The following is a 21,558-nucleotide window of genomic DNA, read 5'->3' as shown; positions in this document are numbered from 1 at the left end:
TAATAAAAGAAGTTGTCCATTAGCCAACAAGGTATTCTTTCGATCTATTGTTTGTACTCACAATCTGTTTTTTTACTCACAAGATAACATGTATATTTGATTATAGTTATAGTCAAAGAAAGTGCAAGACCACACTCAGACAAGTGAAGACCAAGAATCAGAATTTTTTATGGTCCCTACTCCAGGTTTTAAAGCACAAGACCAACATTCTAGTCAGAACACTCAGCAGCCAACTAAGCCATCCAGTCATGACACTCAGCAGCCAAGTCATCAATCCAGTTAGAACACTCAGTAGCCAACTCATCCATCCAATCATGACACTCAGCAGCCAAGTCATCAATCCAGTTAAAACACTCAGCAGCCAAGTCAACAATTCTGTCATGACACCCAGGCAACTAAGATGCCAAGTCAAAGTATTCAGACCAGAAGAAGGCTTATTCAAGCAGAATTTGGTGCAGAAGCTAACCCAGTTTTGAGGCCTAAGGTTGTCTCTGATATTAAGACTAGACTTCAGCGTAGGAATCAACAAAATTCTAGCACTAGGAAGATACCATTCACAGGTGATCACACTAGTAGCTCACAACCAACAAAACTGCCATACTCCCCAAAGAAAACTACCTGGAAGGGGAAGGAAGTAATGACAACAGCTCAATTGTTGGGTGTGAAAGAGAAAAAGATTGGCAAACTTAAAGCTAGAAGAGGCAAGGGTAGGGGCAAGGGGGAGTAATGTAGCAAGAAATGATGAATGTAATATACATTAAAATCCTTTTTTTGCATGACTGTTCGAGTACATATTGTTTGTTTATGTTCTAGGTTTTTTTTGACAAGTAAATGTTGTGACAACGGTACAGGTTTTTGGATCACACATTTACTTGTATAATAGAAATACTTTGTTGGGCTTAAATCTTGAAACAATGTAAATTTACTACTCGATTAATGGCAATGTTCTTCTTGTCTATCTTGTCTATCTATAAGAGATTTCTATTCGTTATTGTGATTGTCTGTGCATGTGCACCTTTACAAATGCAGAATTTAAATGTTGTATGAGAGTGAAGAGAATGGTAACAAACTTCATTTCATACCAAAAGAGAACTATTACAAATGCAGAATTACAAAAGGAAACATAATACATAAACATTACAAATGCAGAAAAAGGAAAAAATCAGAACCTAATACATAAACATCTGCAAACTTCATATTTCAATTTTGGGGGTTTAGCTTCAAACTTCATCAAAACATAATACATAAATTTCAAACTTCTGCATCATAACATAACTACACCATAACATAACTACACTACATCATCGTGAAAACTAGTAATAACACAAAGACAATACAAGAAAACACAATAAACAACTTCATATTTTGTAGTTGAGCCTCCATCCTAGCAATCTTCTGTAATTTTGCTGAATTAATTCCGTCGACCTCTTCCATTATTTTCTCCATTTTCAGTCTTTCAGCAGAAATAACAACTTCCAAGTTAGTCACCATCTTCTTCAGATAATTTCTTTCAACTCCAACTGACTTCAGTGAAGTATTCAAGTTATGGATTAGCATCGTCACATGTGGTGGCATCTCTTCATCCCGCCATTCCCACAAACCACATGAAGAGGCCTCGTCAAAATGAGGACATTTGTAGAATCGACGACTACCGTTCAATTGAGTCTTAGCCACAAAATGATTTGCAGTTAAATCACAATCACAAAAACGCGACAAATCAGAATAGACAGAATTTTCAGATATTTCAAAGGAAAAAAGACAAGATTTAATTAGTTGTAAAAGAGAAATTATGGGGAAGACGAAAGGGGAATAGGGGAACTGATGACCTATGTTCTAAATTGGGGAAGAAGACGAGTAAAAAATGTGGGTTTAGGGTTAAAAGATTGACCCATAGGTAAAAGAAATGGGTTGGATCGGTTTAATGAGTAAGAAAATACCCAAAGATAATGTTAGCCCCACTGATCTACGTGGAAAAATGAAATAAGGCCACATCAGTTAATGAGATGACATGGAATTTCGTTAGTCGCGGGGGTAAATTTGAAATTAGAAATAACGTTCTATATATTTTTCAGACGGATAGATGGACGGGGGGCTTTTATAAACCATTTACCATACGATAGGGATACTTTTGGCCCTTTTCCGTAGTTTAAATAACAATTATGCAAAATTAAGGCATACAATTTTAGTACAGAGAGATCAAGTTTTAGATTGATTATTGGAGGAGAATTTTTTGAACTAAACAACATTAATGTTATAAGTTTAATTTAGTCGATTAGATTAAACCAGCTGCACAACCTCTTATAGTATGCTAATAAAAACTTGATATGGTAAGGTTGAACACATCGTTTCAAAACCAATGTGGAGTGACGCCATTTGCTTATCACAAGATTAGTACTAAAGCATAAGCTCTAAGCTTTATCTATTAAAAGGAGTCTTGTGCACATATAAAAGTTGTCGCTATATGATTATGAGGTCATATATTCAAATCATAAATACATCCTCTTGTAGAAATGCAAGATAATATTGCGTATAATATGTCAATGTGGTCTGATCCTTCCTTGACCAACATATATAGCAAGAACTTAGTGCATCGAGCTATCTTTTAGTATCGTATAAAAGTTAAAATAAAGAAGTTTAAAAATAGCAAAGTATGAGACAATATACAAAATGAATGAAACAATGAAGAAATTCAGAAAAAATTACAAAAAGATGTTGAAAAATTAAATTAAGTATCTAAACATGTTTTTGATGTTGAAAAAATTAAAGGGAAAATGCATAAGTACCCCCCTGACCTATACTCGGATTTCCAACTACACACTTTTTTTTTGCGAGAATCCTATTACCCCCTAAACTATTTTAAAGTAGAATTATTTGCACCCTTAAAGTTGACGTGGCAGAGTGTGTGTATTTCACTCTCCTAGAAGCAAGAAAAAACGATTTTCAGATTTTCTTTTTGCTTTTTTACCATTTTTTCTTACTTTTTTTCCCTTTTCCTTTTCCTTTTTCTTTGTCTTTTTCTTTTACTTCTTTTTTCGTTTCTTCTCTAATTCCGGCGGATATTCATTCACCGACGACTTTATCTTACCGTTTTTCTTCCATTTATTCTATTTTTATTTTTTATTTTTCTATCCTTTTCACACACAAATTAAACTCTAAAAAAGATCTATTCATAAGCAAAGCAAAATATACTCAGATCGGGATAAAAATCTGTCGCCGGAAAAAATGGTGTTCTTGAAATTCCGACGACTACCATTTTATGCCGCCGGTGACCAAAACTAAAAGAAAGAGAATGAAATAGCCAAAAAATTGAGAATAATAAGAAATAAGAAAAAGGATAAGAAAAAGAAGAAAGAATAAAAAAATATTAAAAATACATATGGCATCGCGTGTACTTCACCACTTGTCAAGAGTTTGGTTGTCTAGTTTTAGGGTGATATTTATTCCATTTAAAAATAGTTTAGAGGGTAATAGGATTCCCGCAAAGATAAAGTGTGTAGTTGGAAATCCAGGTATAGGTCAGGGAATACTTATGTATTTTTCCAAAATTAAATTAAGTATCTAAATATGTTTATGTACGTACATAGATTAGTCACTGAATTCCAAATTCTAAAGCAAAAATATGTCATAATGTCATAACTAAATATTTAAAAAGAATAAAAGATAATGTCTCAAACTTGTGCATGTGGTATGCTCCATCGGACTGTAGGTCCAATATTTGCCTTAGGACATACAAAATAAACCTTACCTCAGTACACTGTACACGCCCTTAATTGGGATTTTAGACATTGGTTAGGCATTAAGAAACCTATTGTTTACCTTAAAAATTTGATAACAATTAAATTTATAATGTGGTTATAAGGACACGTGATTTCACCTAATACCAATTGATGAATATAAAGATTAATAACAGAAAATAACAACGAGATAAAGCAAACCAGTGTTGAAATATAATTCAGCCCTCGAGCTTGAGTGCCCTCGAACTGATCAGTACCGACTAGTTAAGAAATAAGCAAACTGATGAACAAGAATATAAGCTAGATAGAAAGTATTGTATTGCTTTGATATGTGTCAATGTAAGGTCCTTACAAAGATTAGAACTCTATTTATATAGTAGAGGAATCCTATCTATGGTACAATTAGTAAATCCCATGATTAGCCTATCAACCGCCTTTGATTTGATATGTTCCGAGATTTTTGTCATGATCTTCGGCCAGTTATGGTTATCTCACTTTTCTGTTATTGCGCTTTCCTCGAAGTCTGCCCTATTTGGTCTCGATCACTACTGGCCTCGATCTCGACAGGCACCTCAATTCTCAAACTCAGTACCTTATCCTCGTACTTTGGTCTGATCCACTGTGGGCCGACCTTCGATGCAACTCCCTGGTCTCGATCAAATAGTAAAATCGGGTAGGCCCAGTTTTAACCATATACAGATAGTCCCCTCATTTTTTTGGAAGGTAATGAGAATAAACGAATTGAACCTTCGATTTTGTACCTCGACCTGTCATGATGTCATCCTCGTGACGTAAGCGACGGAAGTGACTGAAACATCCCATCGGTACAGTTCCCCAAGTCATTAATGAGCATCAGTTGGTGGTCGGCCACCAGTGCCTTTGAACCGTCACCGTGAATCCCTTAAATAGGCCCCTTCTTTGATTGATTCAATCTTTACTTTCACTTTCTTCTATTCTCTTAAGTTGTTACATCTCTTAAGAGCTTCCTCTCTTCAAAATCTCCAGGGTTTGTTGTTAATCCCCTTTCAAACACCAAATCCTATCATCTCCCTATCTCTTTAAACTCACACAAAAATGGCAAAAACGTCAAAAACTATTCCTCAAAAGGAAAACGCTTCTTCATCGTGGACGGCCGGCGATAAAACACCAGTGGAGCCGTGCCCTGAGGAGTGTGTTCCCGAGTGGGGGGGTGTCCTTACTTCTGACTTCAAGGTCGAGAAAACTTCGTCGGTCCTTGGTCAATGCGAGCCAATGTCGAGATATATATGCTCGATAACTGAGAGCGACATTAAGCAGATAAAGGAAGACTGCCATTGGGAAGACAAAGAGGTGGTGATTTCGGCCCCTCAAGAAGACATCACTACCCATGTGGAAGGATTTCTAAGTGTTTACACTTACCCTTTCACGCTGGGCCCTCTCGATCCCGTCATTGTCGATTTTTGCTGCCAATATCAAATAACCCTAGGTCAAATACATCCCTCTTTTTGGCGGATTATTATTCTGCTCTGATTCTTTGCGAGAAAAGTCGAAGGGATGTCTTTCACCCTCGACCATCTCATCAGGTTGTATAGCCCCCGTCTCTATCGAGGCGAGTTAATAAGACTTCAGCATCGGGCCACCAAGGTTCTGTTCTCGAGCATAGATGAGGACAAGGATCAAGGGTGGATGGGCCGGTTTGTTCGAGTGAAGACTTCCGACCTAATTCCGGCCGAGAAGATGCGATTTCCCCGAGAAATGGAATATGAAGCGTAAGTACAATCCCACATATAGCTTCCATTTATTGTTTTGTTTCCTTTGTTCTTCTCATCGACATCCCTTTCTATGATGTAGCGATCTCTTGGATACCCGGTGCAATTCCTAACCTCAAGAGTTGGGTTCGGGACTTGGCTTTGACATCTTCGTATGTTGAGCGCTCATGGCGTGATTTGGCAAGGGGCCGATGGGAGGCCAAAAATCATGGTAAGCCCCTTTTCACGTATTTGATGATTTTCGCTAAAATGTTTCTTTTTATACTCACTTGATTTGCTTTCGTACAGTCCTCGGACAAGATGCTGTCATGAGGCCCCCATCCAGGGAGGAGGAGGTTTCGCCCCTGGCCCCGAAACCAGCGAAGGATAAAAAGAGAAAAAGGGTCTCGACCTCCAAGGATCCAAAGCCCAAGAAAAGTAAGGCTTGTAAGCCGAAGAAAGATACCGTCCCTTTGCCTACTAAGGTAGCTCAGCGACTAAGAGAGGAAGAAGAAGAAGATGAAGACGACGACTCCAAACTGGTTGCCCGAGTGAAGAAAAACACCGAGGCCCCAAAGGCTGCTGAGTCGGTGAGGGTTGAAGATATTCAGCCTCGAATCGAGGAGGTCTTGGAAGAGGGCTCAAGCAAAGTCCCCGAGTCGTTGGAGACTGAAGATGCCTCCTGCCGAAATGAGCAATCAGTGGGTATGCCTGAAGGGGCCGGCTCCGAGGCCCTTCGAAATGAAGTGAACGCCCCAAGTGACTCGATTGGGGCAATAATAATTGGATATTCGCTAACCCTCCCTACATTTTCTGAGGAGGCAATTCAGGAAGCCCAAGCCATGGGGACCCCCGATGTGGAAGGAGCCCATAGAGGGGAGGACCTCTTCCATGGATGTTTTATCGGGGTCGAAGATGTTGCCGACCTGATTGAAGCATCGAGTCTCTTCGATGAGACTGAACAAGCCTTGAGTCGGGTAAGTCTCAATTCCCTTCGATGACATCGCACTTGTATTTATTTCTTCTTTTCTTGTCTAATTTTCCTTCTTCTTTCCGCATAGGCCTTGGCACTTTATAAGGAGACGTTTTTCAAATCCCCAAACAGAGCTGAGCTGATGTGAGGCCGATCTTCAAAGGCTCACGAAGGAGAGAAATTCCCTCAAACTTCTCTACGGGCAAAAAGAAGGACCAAGGGCCTCCAGGCCGAATTAGCCTCGGCTCATAAAGAGCAGACAGACTTGATTGAGCAGGTAATGAAAATCTTAGAAGATCAATGTATTTGTTCGGGGACAATGACTAATACTTCGATCTTACAAGTTCATCAGAAGGCCAAAAAGATCGAATAGCTCCGTGAGGAGGTTAACATGATGAGGGCGGAGACCTTGGGGTGGAAACAAAACATGGACCGCCTCGTCTCAAAGAAAGATGCTACTAAAGCCCCACTGTCATCGGCCAAAATCAGCTTCAAGGCATGAAAGAGTAAAGCTCAGCTCAAGCAAAGAAAATAGAGGAGCTCAAGGCTCGGTTGGCCGCCGAACTTGCAAAGTTTAAATCTGAGGCAGAAAAAGCAAAGGCTGGCGTGGAGGCGATCGTGGCCGTCGACCAGTCTGATGCTGAAGCTTCTCAAGCCCAAGTAAGAGAATCTGTCGAGGCCACTGAAAATCGAGCTTTTTGGATTGCCGAGCTCGCCAAGTGCCAATCTCGGAGGGAAACTCTCAAGGAGATCCATGCTCGAGGTTTCGGTCTTACTGACGATATAAGGAAAGCCAAAGAGCTTGAAGATGATGCCAAAGAATTGACCTCCTCCGACAATGATGATAATGCCGGAAGCAAGAGCGGCTCCGAGAGTGGGGACGGCCACGATGGAGAGGGAGCTGCTCTTGAGAATAATTAGGAACCTTAGGATTTTTCTTTTTTGATCTTTTGTGTAGGGCTCTGATCGGTCTTTATAAATATCTTTATATATAAAAGACAACCTCTTTTCTCTCTGACTTGATTTCGTTTCAATTTCTTCCTTTTGTTTCATTCATGCCTTATGAAAATTTTGCTCACAAGTTCGAAGCTTAGGCAATTGGATCGAGGTCTGGCTAGTGTAGTCTTTATAATCAAGTGAGTAACTGCTCAAACTCAAAGTAGGATAACCTTTAGGTCGTAATTAAGTGGGGATGATCCCTCGAGCTCAATAATAACATGGCCCTTAGGCCTTTTGAATTAGGCTGGTATGGCCTTGAAACAATGGTTTTTTCCTTTTCGGCTCAAAAAAGTTAACTATATAGAAATTTGTTATGCCTTTATAACCCTTTAGGGTTCGAACAATCCGGTACCCTTTAGGGTTTTCGAGGGTTGATGTTATCGAAACCCTTTATAATTTTACCGAGGGTAGCCCTTTTAACCGATTTTGTGAAGATATTAGAAGGCCTGTTTTATTACGGAATTTGGACGTCTCCGAACCGTGTTATTTTGGTCGTAGCCTTTACCTTGGGGTTTGCCCCTTGGGCTTATTTCCCGATTACACTTCAAACTTGTTCGAAGTGTCTGTCCCCGAGTGGGGTGGCCGTGGCCTATAAAAACGAGGGTTGCCTTTTTAAGGTCTTATGATCTCGAGATTTTAGTAGTTCGATTACATCGAATTTTCGGATGGCAGTCCCCGAGTACGGGGTAAGTTGTTTGAACTTCAGTTGTGATCGGCCCTTAAGACTGTTTTCACAACATACCAAAAGTATGAATTGTAAAGTAAAAATTTCTCTAAGGCATGAAATATTTGGTAAGAAAAAATACTTCTCTCAATAGATTATACATGCGTACATGTTTGACTTTAGGGCTCGAGTAATCTACATGGGCTCGTTTCATTTGACCGTTTGGCCCTTACAAAGTTTTACCTATCGAGACCCTGCTGATGCGAAGTATCTTCCTTGTAACAAAGTCGACATCCGAGGGTGATCCCCCCAGTATTCGAGATTAATTGTAAGGAAGCCTCGGATACTGTTGAATTGCTCTAAGTTAGCATGAACAATGGTTGCCTCGTTTAAAACCTTGCCGAAAAAACCCACTTGAGAAAAAAACCGGTCTAAGGGAAAAAGAGTACAACACGTGCTTTCAAACCTAAGGACTTTGTGATGAAGAATCCTTTGACATCTTCGATTGAACACCTGCAAATGGTTAGAACGAGAATGGGGAAGGTCATACCTCAATAGTAATATCATTTGAGGAGTGACACGTTCCAATTGTTTGGTAATTACTCGTCGTCCATGTGCCATGTTTATAAGATCCCTTTCTGATGATATCGAGGACCTGATTCGGTCCATCCTAGTTCGGGCCAAGTTTTCTTTTATTTGGATCTCGAGTATTGAGGGTGACCTTTCTCAGAACTAAGTTCCCGATTTTAAAGTGTCGAAGATTGGCTCTACGGTTGTAATACCTTTTGATCCGCTATTTCTATGCGGCCATTCGAACAAGGCGGCTTCCCGTATTTCATCTAGCAATTCGAGGCTCATATTTATAGCCTTGACTCTTCTGTTGCATACCAAAACCTGAAGCTAGGTTCCCCAACTTCGACTAGGATCAGAGCTTCGGCACCTTAGACCAAAGAGAATGGTGTTTCCCTCGTAATGGATTTCGACGTTGTTTGATACGCCCAAATGACCTCGGGCAATATTTCTCTCCATTTTCCTTTAGCTTCATTAAATCTTTTCTTCAGAATTTTTGATGACGGTCTTGTTTGTCGATTCGGCTTGTCCGTTCCCACTAGGATGATATGGGGTTGATAGGATCCTTTTTATTTTGTGGTCTTCAAAAAATTTTGTCGCTTTGCTGCCGACTAATTGTTTTCCATTGTCGCATGCTATCTCGGCAGGCATTTCGAATCGGCATATAATATGGTCCAAGATAAAGTCTATGACTTCTTTTTCTCTAGCTTTCTCGAAGGCATGTGCTTCAACCTACTTAGAGAAATAGTCAGTCATAAATAAAATGAATTTAGCTTTACCTGGGGCCGATGGTAGAGGGCCAACGATATCTATCCCCCATTTCATGAACGGACATAGGGATAGGACTGAGTGAAGTTACTCTTCAGACTGGTGGATCATCGATGCATACCTTTGATATTTGTCGCACTTTCGAACAAATTCATTAGTGTCCTTTTCCTTATCGGCCCAATAGTATCCTACTCTGATGACTCTGTGAACCAATGACTCTGCACCGGAATAATTTCCGCAAGTGCCCTCATGAATTTCGCGTAGAAAATTGTCGGTGTCTCCTGGTCCTAAAAATTTTGCTAACAGTCCATCGAACATTCTCCTATACAGTGTTCCATCCTCGGCCAATGTGAACCATGCGACCTTCGTGCTTAGAGTCCTTAATTCTTTAGGATCCGATGCTAGCTTCCCATTATTTAGGTATTCGATGCACTTATTCCTCCAATCCCAAGTTAGACTTATGGAGATTATTTTAGCGTGTCCTTCTTCGATTATTGACCTTGAAAGTTGCACGACAGTCCCCGAGTTAATCTCATCATCTTCGATCGACGACCCCAAATTTGCAAGGGCATTGGCCTCATTATTTTGTTCTCGAGGTACGTGCTGCAGGGTCCATTCTTTAAATCGATGTAGAGACATTTGTAGTTTGTCCAAGTACCTCTGCATTCGATCTTTTCCAGCCTCGAAAGTTCTATTGACTTGATTTACCACAAGTTGGGAGTCGCAATTGGCTTCGATGACCTCCGCTCCCAAGATCTTAGCTAGCTCGAGACCTACAATCATGGCCTCATACTCGGCCTCATTGTTAGTTAATTTTGAAGTTTTGATAAACTGTCTAATTGTATAACTTATGGGTGGATTCAAAATGATGCCTAGCCCGGACCCCTTCACGTTCGAAGCGCCGTCTGTGAAGAGGGTACATACCCTCGATGATGTACCCGATTTTAATAATAGTTCCTTTTCAACCTCGGGTACGAGGGCTGGCATGAAGTCGGCCATGAAATCTGCCAGGATTTGAGACTTGATGGTTGTTTGGGGTTGATACTCAATATCGTACCCGCTGATCTCGACGGCCCATTTGGCCAATCGACCCAAGAGTTTGGCTTGTGAAAAATGTTGCGAAGGGGGTAGGTGGTTACAACACAAATTGGGTGACATTGAAAATATGGTTTTAATTTCCTAGAGGCGCTTATTAAAGCAAGCGCTAATTTCTCTAAGTGTGGGTACCGGGTCTCGGCTTCACCTAAGATCCGACTAACATAATAAATAGGAAATTTTGTACCTTGCACTTCGAGTCTCGAACTAAGACCCCACTTACCGCTATCTCCGAGACTGCTAAGTAATAGTTAAGTTGTTCGTCTGTCTTAGGGGTGTGAAGCTATGGTAGGCTCGACAGGTATCGTTTGAGTTCCTCCAAGGCCTGTTGACATTCCGGGGTCCATGCAAAATTGCTCTTTTTCTTTAGTAGTGAGAAGAAACGGTGGCTCCTATCTGAGGACCCCAAAATAAATCGACACAGGGAGGCTATGCGTCCTGTTAACCTTTGTACATCCTCGACATTATCAACAACTGTAATGTCTTTGATTGCCTTGATTTGATACCATAAAACCGAGGAACTTTCCCGAACCGACCCCGAATGCACATTTCTCCGGGTTAAGCTTCATGTTGTACTTTCTCAATATGTCGAAGGTCTCCTACACATGTTTTAAATGGTCCTCTGCTTGCAGGGACTTAACTACTATATCATCAATATAAACATCCATTGATTTAACTATTTGTTCTTCGAACATTCGATTTACTAGGCGTTGATAAGTAGCACCAGCATTTTTTAGTCTGAATGGGATTACATTATAGCAATATGTGTCGTATTTAGTGATAAATGAAGTCTTTTCCTGATCCTCTGCGTTCATTTGTATTTGATTGTACCTGGAGTAGGCATCGAGAAAACTAAGAATTTCATGACCGTGGCATCGATCATGTGATTGATATTCGGCAAAGGAAAAGTATCTTTAGGGCATGCCTTGTTTAAATCCTTATAGTCTACACACATTCTAAGTTTGTTTCCCTTTTTAGGGACTACAACTATGTTTGCTAACCATTCGGGATATTTTACCTCCCGAATGGATCCTATATTGAGAAGTTTTGTTACCTTGTCCTTAATGAATGCATGTTTTACCTCGGACTGGGGTTTTCTCTTTTGCTTTACTGGGCGAAACTTTAGGTCCACACTTAGTCAATGCATAGTGATCTCAGGTGAGATCCCTGTCATATCTAGGTGGGACCAAGCAAAACAATCTATGTTATTTAAAAGGAATTGAACGAGTTTTTTCCTGAGCTCAGGAGTTAACCCCGTGCCCGGGTATACCTTTCGATCGAGCAGATGCTTGATTAGTACGATTTGTTCCAGCTCTTCGACCATTGACTTTGTTGCATCAGAATCATCGGGGATTATGAAGGTGTGAGGTATCATATAATTATCATCCTCGAAAGTTTCCTGTTCCTTCGATCAGGCCGAGGCTGGTGACTGTGGTTGCTATTTGACTTCTTGTTTTACCTTCGACTCTAATTCCTTTATTGATGACAATGTCGATACTAGTATTACTTCATCGATTACAAACATTTCTTTGGTGGCGGGTTGTTAACCGTACACCATTTTGATTCCTTCTAATGTTGGGAATTTCAAGACTTGATGAAGCATCGAGGGCACTGCTCTCATGTTATGAATCCAAGGCCTTCCAAACAGTTGTACCTTATGTCACCTTCGATCATATGGAACTTTATTTCCTGGATAATCCTGACCACATTTACCGGCAAAATGATTTCCCCTTTGGTGGTTTCACTTGCCATGTTGAAGTCGTTGAGTACTCGGGCTGCGGGCATGATTTGATCTTGGAGACCGAGTTGTTCTACAACTGTCACGCCGAACCTCGGGGAGCGCGACCAACGCATGACCGAGTGAACCCGGTCGAGCAAGCCTATCCATCCTTTCCTACCCGACGTATTCAATATACGAAAAAGGAAACGCATCACCAATTGTTAAACACGGGAGAGATCAATTATATAAATATATAAATGTTGCTAGTTCATTTTTACTTAAACACAATATGCCATAGTTAATTTTCCAAAAGTACATATAGTTGACAATCTAGTGGAGAAGAGTTTCAAAATACAACGTGATCCAACAACCACCCCGATACCCATACATGACCTACATAAACATCTACGGAGCCTCTAAGGATACAAAAGACCAATATGACAATGCCGGCAACAACGCCCTGAATATACCTCAAAATATGGAAATTTATACAAAGGAAGAACTACATAACCCCCAGGAGAAATAGGGGCTCACTAAGACTGCTGTAAGGAGAGAAAAAGAGCACCATTATCTGCGATCGGCGCTATCTGCGATGGAACCACCTACATCCATTCAAAGATATAGCGCCCCCGGCAAAAGGAATGTTAGTACTGTCGAATTGTACTAGTATATAAGGCAAACACAAATCTTAGTAGGATGAATAGTGAACAAATAGGAGGCAGTTATAAAAAAATCAACAAGTACTTCACAGGATTACAAGGAAACACCCAATTAAGGATCACATAGTTCTGGTTAAATCTTTCCATCTCTTTAGGTTAATAATCTTTAGTGACAAGTGCCACAACCCGTAATGCCACTGTATTTTTTACATGGAGTCCGGTCTCGGTCCGATCGGCTAAGGCATCCCAAGTGAGACATATCCAAGTTCACAATGATAATTAAAAATCCAACATAAATGCCACCATGTGTACAGCATGGCGTCCGATCTCGGCCCGATTGACTAAGCTATCTTACTTGGGACATAACCTCTTTCAATTATTCATTTAATTCACATTTATTTCCATCTTCCATTACATGGCACAAACAACCCCATTTATTTAGTAGATTCTTGGCACTTGGACACACTTTATAATTCAAGCCTTTCCCTTTTCATTTGTCCAAATAACTTCATCATCCATGTCAATAAGTGCTATCATATAAGGCATGCGCACAATAGGAAGGAAAAAGCTTGGAGAACACAATCACATTTTCAAATAGCATGATTTCAGGGTAAACACTTAGGACAATTACGGAACATAAATATTTCAACCCAACACATTAAGGTAATCAATCTAGTATGATCAACTCGAAACGCACGCCAATTATTCGGAAACTAAGAGTTCAATTCTAAGAAGAACAGGGTTAGCCATACATACCTTAATTGAGTCATTCCCTAATTCCTATGACAAGTTTCGGAACCTTTAGCACCTTCAATATATTTAATAATGTAGCACAATTGAACTCATTATTAGGAAATTGACCACAACCCTAGCTCACTTGAGCATTATATCAAACATTATGTGTTTGTTAGAGTCTCATGGCCCCTTTTTAGTGGACGATTCCCCCAACCCATTCCACATTCTTTCCTATCTTTGTTTTATCACTCCCCCACATACCTTAGGATCACATGCATGCAAGTAAACCACCCTAATCCCCATGAATTACCTCACTAATGATCCATTTTAGCTACAATATGGAATTGAGAGCTTGGGTGATAGAAGCTTACCTCTTGGAAGGAAGACCTAGGTGCCTTGTTTGTTAATCTTCAAGATATTTTAGCTAGGATTAGATGAGCAATTGATAGAGACCCCTTCCTCTCTCTTTTATCCTTCTCTCTTACTCTAATTATCGGAGAAAATGTGCTGAAAATGGCCTAAGGGGGTGTTTTAACGAAATGGGGGTCGTGTTTTAAATTAAGAAAATGGGTTCCCCGACACAGGTTTGTGGTTGCATATGCGACGCATAATGGTTATGCGGTCCGCAAAGTGACCGCAGAAAGAGACTCAGGAAGTTAAGTTTTCTGACTGAGTATGCGATCGGTATGCGGTTCGCATATCTGTTCTGCGGTCGCATAATGCACCGCAAAACTTCCCTTCACAAAACTTCAAGGCAGATATGCGATCAACATGCGTCCCACATAGCGATTATGCAATCGCACAATTGGACCGCATAACTAGCCTCAAAATTGGCCAACTTTCTGTTTCACTCTACGGCTATTATGCGGCCCGCAGAGTGATTATGCGACCTCATAATGGGTCGCAGAAATGCGTTCTTCTGTGAAATATTTCCCTCTATGTCTATAGGGTACTGTTCAACTTGACACCACGAAATATCAAGATTTTGGTTAAGAATTTTACGGGTCTTTACAACAACCCTTGATTGAATAAAGTTTGTTGAGCTACCTAGATCAATCAACACACGTTTAACTTGAATTTTATTCATAAGGATAGATATTACCAGTTTGTCGTTGTGAGGTTGTTCGATCCCTTCTGTATCCTCGTCATTAAAAGACAAGGTTTTTTCCGGTGAGTAGTCTCGAGTTCGCTTTTACCTTGTGATCATCACCTTGGTGTGTCTAAATACCGGCCCTTGAGGAATATCTACCCCTCCAACGATCATATGAATCATATGTTGTGGCTCTTCCTACTCGTTCTACCTGTTCGAGTCCTATTTTTGAAGTGATTCTTGGCACGATCACTTAAGAATTCTCGAAGGTGACCCTCGCTAAATAAACGGGCTACCTCCTCCCTCAGCTATCTACAGTCTTCTGTTTTGTGTCCATGGGTGCCATGGTATTTGCATATTTGATTAGGGTTCCTTTGAGCTGGATCGGTCTGTAGGGGTCTAGGCCATCTAGTATCCTTGATCCGTCTAATGGCTGACACAATACCCGATGCATCGATGCTGAAGTTGTATTCTAATAGTTGTGGTGCTTCTGTGGGCTCGACATGTTTATCAAAACCACTTTTACTCATGAGCCCTCGGGAGCTCTATCCTCAATCATTCCTTCGATCGTTTTGAATGGGTTACGACCTGGGCTACTATTTTTATGATCTGCGCTATATAGTTGATATCGGGGTTCTCTGTCGATGTCCCTTTGAATTCTGCCTACGGGGCCTGTTAGAATAAACAGAACTGGAAGGGGTTCCCAGTTGATCATCCTCGACCCTGATCTTTGACTGGTATCGATTATGTACATTGGCCCAGGTCACTGCTGGATATTCAATTAAGTTCTGCTTTGGTTGTCGTGACGCTGTTGATAACTAGGGATTTTGACGCATTTTATACCCCTTCTTGCTTATGCTTTGATTATAAATTCATACAAAATAGTCCCAAAAGGCTCATAAGTTGTGCTTGATTGCAGGTTTGATCAACAAAGTGACAAGATGTCAAAGATCAGCTCAAAATGAGTCAAACTTGCACAAGTACCAAAGACAAGACAAACTCAGGAAAAATAGGCCTAGTGCGGTCGCAATACACTTTGTGCGGTCCGCACTAGGGAGATTCAGAGAGCTGATATTTCAGGCATTAAGGCAGTGCGGCCGCAGAAGGTTTTGTGCGGTCCGCACTAAAGGCAATGTGGCCGCACTACCATTCTGTGCGGTCCGCAGAGCCAAGGTTCAGAGAGGGCGAAGTTGGAGCTTTCAAGCCTGTGTGGTCCACGGTCCAGTTTGTGCGGACCGCACTAGAAGCCTCCGCGGCCGCAGTCCATTCTGTGCGGTCCGTGGAGCCTGAGTTTAGAGAGTCAAGTTTTCAAGTTCAAGAGCCTAGTACGGCCGCACACCATTTTGTGTTGTCCGCACTAACCCCGTAGGGGCATTTTTGTCCAGATTTTCCAGCTTAGTATAAATAGATCCTTTTTCCATTTTTAGGGTATCAGATATTGTAATATAGTAGTTGCGCTCGTGAGACGACTCTTCTTAGCCATTTTGGGCATTTTTACTTAGTTTTCATCATTGAATCTTTGTATTTAACTTAGCAATTAATTAATATGTGTTTATCTTCATCAATTTCTCTACTTTTCTCTTCAAGTATGAGTAGCTAGACCCATTAGCTAAGGTTGTGGCTCAACTCTAGTATGGGAAATTGGTGGGTGTTGCAATTTAGGGTTAGATTGACTATGGGTGTTTGTTATTTGGGTTAATTTCATGGTTTAATTACTGAATTAGTGGTTGCAAATACTAGTTTGTGCTAAGTTGACTTGGGCTCTTCTTGAAAAAGAGAGCCTAAGTCTCCGAAATTGATCAAAAAAGGAATTGGGATGGACTCAAGAGAATTGATAGTCTCAATTAAAGGGTTAACCTCGAGAGAGTAATACCCGACTTGAACCCTAAGTTGCTTGAGCAAATTTGCATACCCATTGGTCTTGAGAAAGTCAATTGGGCAAAATCACTTGAACCACCGAGAGGTGTAGAGTGGGTAAAGTAGTGCAACGGTTATATCATACTCCCCAATCATGTCAATAGAGCCTTAGTTTCAAGTACCCGTCAATTGGCCACCTAGGTGGATGCCACTACCCTAGTGCTTTTAGAATATTTGAACAACCCGTAGCATTTAACTCTTAACTTAATTTACAATTTTGTAGTTTGTTAAAAGTAGAATTATAACAGAAAACCCCAAAAATTATGAGAAGTGCAATTTGGAACGCTACGCAATCCTAGGCTAAATAGACACTCAATTCCAATTCTAGCTCTCTGTGGATATCGATCCCGACCCAAAATCGGGTAAAAGCTATTGCGACCCTCTCTCGCTACATATTAGTGGTGCGGAGTTGGTTGTGATCACTTTTTGGCACTGTTGCCGGGGAGCTAACATTTTTGGCTATCTATTTTGTTAGTTTTGTGTATTGTTCTTCTTTCCTTCTTTGTTACTTACTTGTTTGTGTCACTACTCAGGTACTAAAATGGCATTGAACAATGCAAATGACCCTTTTGGAAATGTGATTGCAGGGGAGGAGGAAGATGATGTTGAACAAGATGAGGTGCCTCTTGTACCTCAAGGACAACGTAGAGGCCGCAATGCAATGCTAATCCAAATGACAATATTCCAGACCCTCCTCCGCCACCTCCAAGAGTTGTTCCCAGATACTTTCGAACCAAGGTTATGCAAGTGCTATTGTCCCACCTAGAATCGGGGCGGGCAACTTTTAGATAACCAATGTGATGTTGACCTTACTTGAGCAGCGTGGGTACTTCACGGGCACTGCGAATCAAAATGCCTACAAACATCTCAAGGGGTTTGTGAATACATGTTGGGGGAGCAAACAGACGAATGTGTCCGAGGATGCTCTTAGGTTGAGACTTTTCCCATTCTCACTTCGGGGGAAGGCATTAGATTGCCTCGAGAGACTTCCCAACCATTCCATCACAACTTGGGATGAGTTGGCAGATAAATTCATTGCTAAATTTTTTTCACCCGGGCATATGGAGGCACTTCGAGATGAGATATTGGCTTTCAAGAAAGAGTCCACGGAACCTTTGCATGAGATTTGGGAGCGGTATAGAACGATGGTGAAAGAATTCCCCAACAATGATATGACCGACGCTATGATCCAACAAACTTTCTACCGGGGCATCAATACAACAAATCAATGCATAGTAAACTAACTTGCCGGGGGCAACTTTTAGAAGTTGTCATATGATGAGGCATGTGATGTACTTGATGAGATGGCTGACACTTCTTCTTCATGGCAAAGTAGAGCCAATGTGCCTCAAGGTGACCCTATGGTTATTCATTTGCACAAGGAATTACATGACCATGGGCAAGCTATAGCGGAGTTGACAACTACTATGAATCAATTGGCTAAGGCACAATTGCAACAAGTCCAAAATCTTCGCCAAGTGAATGCTATGGAGGGTGTTAATATACTTGTCAACAAGAGAAGACAACAAAACCAAGGGAATTCTGAGCAATATGATGATGCATGTGATGAGTTTCAAAATGATGGTTATGATGACCAAAGTGAAGAGATTCAATATGTCAACAACTATCAAGGCCAACGGGGCAACTCTTCCAACCAACAACAGTGGCGACCTCAAGGCAATTAGGGCAATCAACAACAAAACAGTGGTAATTGGGGGAACAACAACCAAAACAACAACTGGGGCAATCAGAACAACAATCAAGGCAACCAAGGGAATTAGAATGGTAATAACAATATTTGGGTGGCAATAATAATCAAGGAGGATGGAACAATGGAAACCAAGGAAACCGGGGGCAAGGCTTTCAAAGGCCCCTAATGTACCAACAACCGAACAATCCACCACCATTTCCATCTCAATGTCCTAGTTCTTCAAGTAATGATATAGGTATAATTGAAATGATGTTCGAGCAGATAATGAAGAAGAATGCGGATTCTAATGCACAGTTAGCTTCTCATAACACCTCTATCCGAAACTTGGAGGTGCAATTAGGCTAAATCTCTCAGTCATTGAATACTCGCCCGAAGGGTGCTCTAGCAAGTGATACGGTAGTGAACCCAAAGGGTGGGAACAATCATGTTATGGCGGTTACAACAAGAAGTGGGAGAGGCGGTAATGTGAATGCCTCTAAGAAAAAGCAAGTCATAGATGATTATGTTGAGTTGCAAGATGACGAAGTCCCTTTGGTAGTTGAAGATGTGGTTGATGAAAATGTGAACAATGAAGTGAGGATTGATATTCAAGAAGTCGAAGTGGAAACTCCAAATGATGTGAACCCGTCTAGGGAACATATAATTGACATGCCAGAGCCGGTTGTGCCTAAAGCTAAGGCACCTTTGCCAAGGACACCTCCACCTTATCCTCAAAGGCTTGCAAAGCAAAATAATGATAATCAGTTTAAAAAGTTCATTGATATGATGAAGAGCTTATCTATTAATGTGCCTTTGGTGGAGGCACTTGAACAAATGTCGGGCTATGCAAAATTCATGAAAGACTTGGTTACAAATAAGCGTTCTATGGATCGTGAAACTATAAAGATGACTCACCAAGTTAGTGCTATAGTGCATTCAATGGCCCCGAAGCTTGAGGATCCTGGTGCTTTCACTATTCCTTGCACCATTGGGAGTGAGGATTTTGCCAAGGCTTTATGTGACTTGGGAGCTAGTATCAATCTGATACCTTACTCAGGTTTCAAAACTTTGGGTATTGGGCAACCTAGACCGACTTCTATGAGGTTACAAATGGCAGATCGATCGATTCCTTTGGGCATTATTGATGACGTGCTTGTCCGGGTGGACAAATTTATATTTCCGGACAACTTTGTGATTTTGGACTGTGAAGTGGACTATAAGGTCCTTATCATTCTAGGGAGGCCTTTCCTTGCGACGGGTAAGGCATTGGTTGATGTTGAAGCGGGTGAGCTCATTTTTCGAGTGGGAGATGAAAAGGCCATCTTTCATGTTTGTAAATCTATGAAGCAACCCAATAGCACCGAGGTGTGCTCATTTGTAGACCTTGTCACAGCTGTGATTGTGGATGACACTAGTGCTATGATCAACGTGGAGCACCCCCTTGAGGTCGTGCTATTAAATCTTGATGTCAATGATGATGCAAGCAGAGTGGAGTGCATGAATGCCTTACATGGGATGGGCTCTTATTCCTATGAGCCTAAAAAATTGTCTTTGGATCTTGAAAACCAAAAAACTCCACCAACAAAACCATCAATTGAGGAGCCACCGGTGTTGGAATTGAAACTACTGCCTCCACACCTCAGGTATGGGTTCTTGGGCTCAAATTCTATTTTACCGGTTATTATTTATTCTTAACTAACTAACATGCAGGTTGAGGCCACTTTGGCGGTGCTTTAGAAGGAGAAAAAGCGTAATTGGATGGACTTTGGCTGACATTCGGGGAATAAGCCCCACATTCTGTATGCACAAAATTATTTTGGAGGATGATGCAAAACCTTCCTTGGAGCATCAAAGAAGATTGAACGAGGCAATGCAAGAGGTGGTGAAAAAAGAAGTTATCAAGTAGTTGGATGTCGGGGTTGTGTACCCCATTTCCGATAGCTCGTGGACTTCTCCGGTGCAATGTGTACCAAAAAAGGGTGGCATGACTGTGGTGACAAATGACAACAATGAACTTATTCCCACTCGAACAGTTACCGGATGGAGGGTATGCATGGACTACCGGAAGCTGAACAAGGTGACCCGTAAGGATCGCTTCCCATTGCCATTCCTTGACCAAATGCTTGATCGCCTTTCGGGGCGTGCCTTTTATTGCTTTTTGGATGGATACTCGGGGTATAATCAAATCTTAATCGCTCTAGAGGACCAGGAAAAGACCACCTTTACCTGTCTATATGGAACCTTCGCTTTCTCTCGGATGTCGTTCGGGTTGTGTAATGCCCCAGCGACATTCCAACGATGCATGATGGCTATTTTCACCAACATGGTGGAAGATATTTTGGAGGTCTTCATGGACGATTTCAGTGTGGTTGGAGATTCATTTGAAGATTGTTTGGGAAATTTGGATAGAGTTCTAGCCCGATGTGAAGACACAAATCTCGTACTTAATTGGGAAAAATGCCACTTTATGGTGGAGGAAGGCATAGTGTTGGGCCACAAGATTTCAAAGTGTGGGATTGAAGTTGACAAAGCCAAGATAGAGGTGATTTCAAGGCTTCCTCCCCCATTTCCGTCAAGGGGGTAAGGAGTTTTCTTGGGCACTCGGGATTCTATCGGAGGTTTATAAAAGATTTTTCAAAGGTGGTAAACCACTTGTGCAAGCTACTAGAAAAGGATGCAAAGTTTGTGTTCGATGAGGGATGTATGCAAGCATTTGAGCTTCTCAAGCTTAAGTTGACCACTACCCCAATCATTACCGCACCAAATTGGAGCTTGCCTTTCGAGCTCATGTGTGACGCAAGTGACGTTGCGGTTGGGGCTATCTTGGGTCAAAAGGTTAACAAGATGTTTCATCTGGTGTACTAAGTAAGCAAGACCATGAATGAGGCTCAAAGTAACTACACGGTTACCGAAAAAGAGTTGTTGGCCATAGTGTTTGCAATGAAAAATTTCCGACCGTATCTTATGGGGGCCAAGGTCATAGTGCACACCGATCATGCCGCCCTTAGGTACTTGATGACAAAGAAAGACTCCAAGGCAAGATTGATGCGATGGGTGTTACTTCAAGAGTTTGATCTAGAAATTGTGGACCGGAAAGGTAGTGAGAACCAAGTGGTGGACCACTTGTCCCATTTGGAGGAAGAGGGGAGGCCTTGTGATGGCCTTGATATCAATGATTCATTTCCAGATGAACAACTCCTTGCGGTGTCAATGAATG

General features: G+C 41.2%; 1 protein-coding gene across 1 annotated transcript; it reads left to right on the top strand.

Annotated features, from left to right (window-relative positions):
* The first annotated feature begins 4,808 nt into the window (after positions 1-4,808).
* Positions 4,809-7,355, top strand: LOC138889634 (uncharacterized). Its single transcript, XM_070172967.1, has 3 exons — positions 4,809-4,971; positions 5,771-6,438; positions 6,963-7,355. Exons 1-3 carry the CDS (start codon positions 4,809-4,811, stop codon positions 7,353-7,355), a joined length of 1,224 nt encoding a protein of 407 aa, XP_070029068.1.
* The last annotated feature ends 14,203 nt before the right edge of the window (positions 7,356-21,558 follow it).

Source organism: Nicotiana sylvestris, chromosome 4 (assembly GCF_000393655.2).
Source record: "Nicotiana sylvestris chromosome 4, ASM39365v2, whole genome shotgun sequence".
Classification (NCBI taxonomy): Eukaryota; Viridiplantae; Streptophyta; class Magnoliopsida; order Solanales; family Solanaceae; genus Nicotiana; species Nicotiana sylvestris.
The sequence above is the reverse complement of the archived record's forward strand: the minus strand, read 5'-3'. Positions and strand labels throughout refer to the sequence as shown.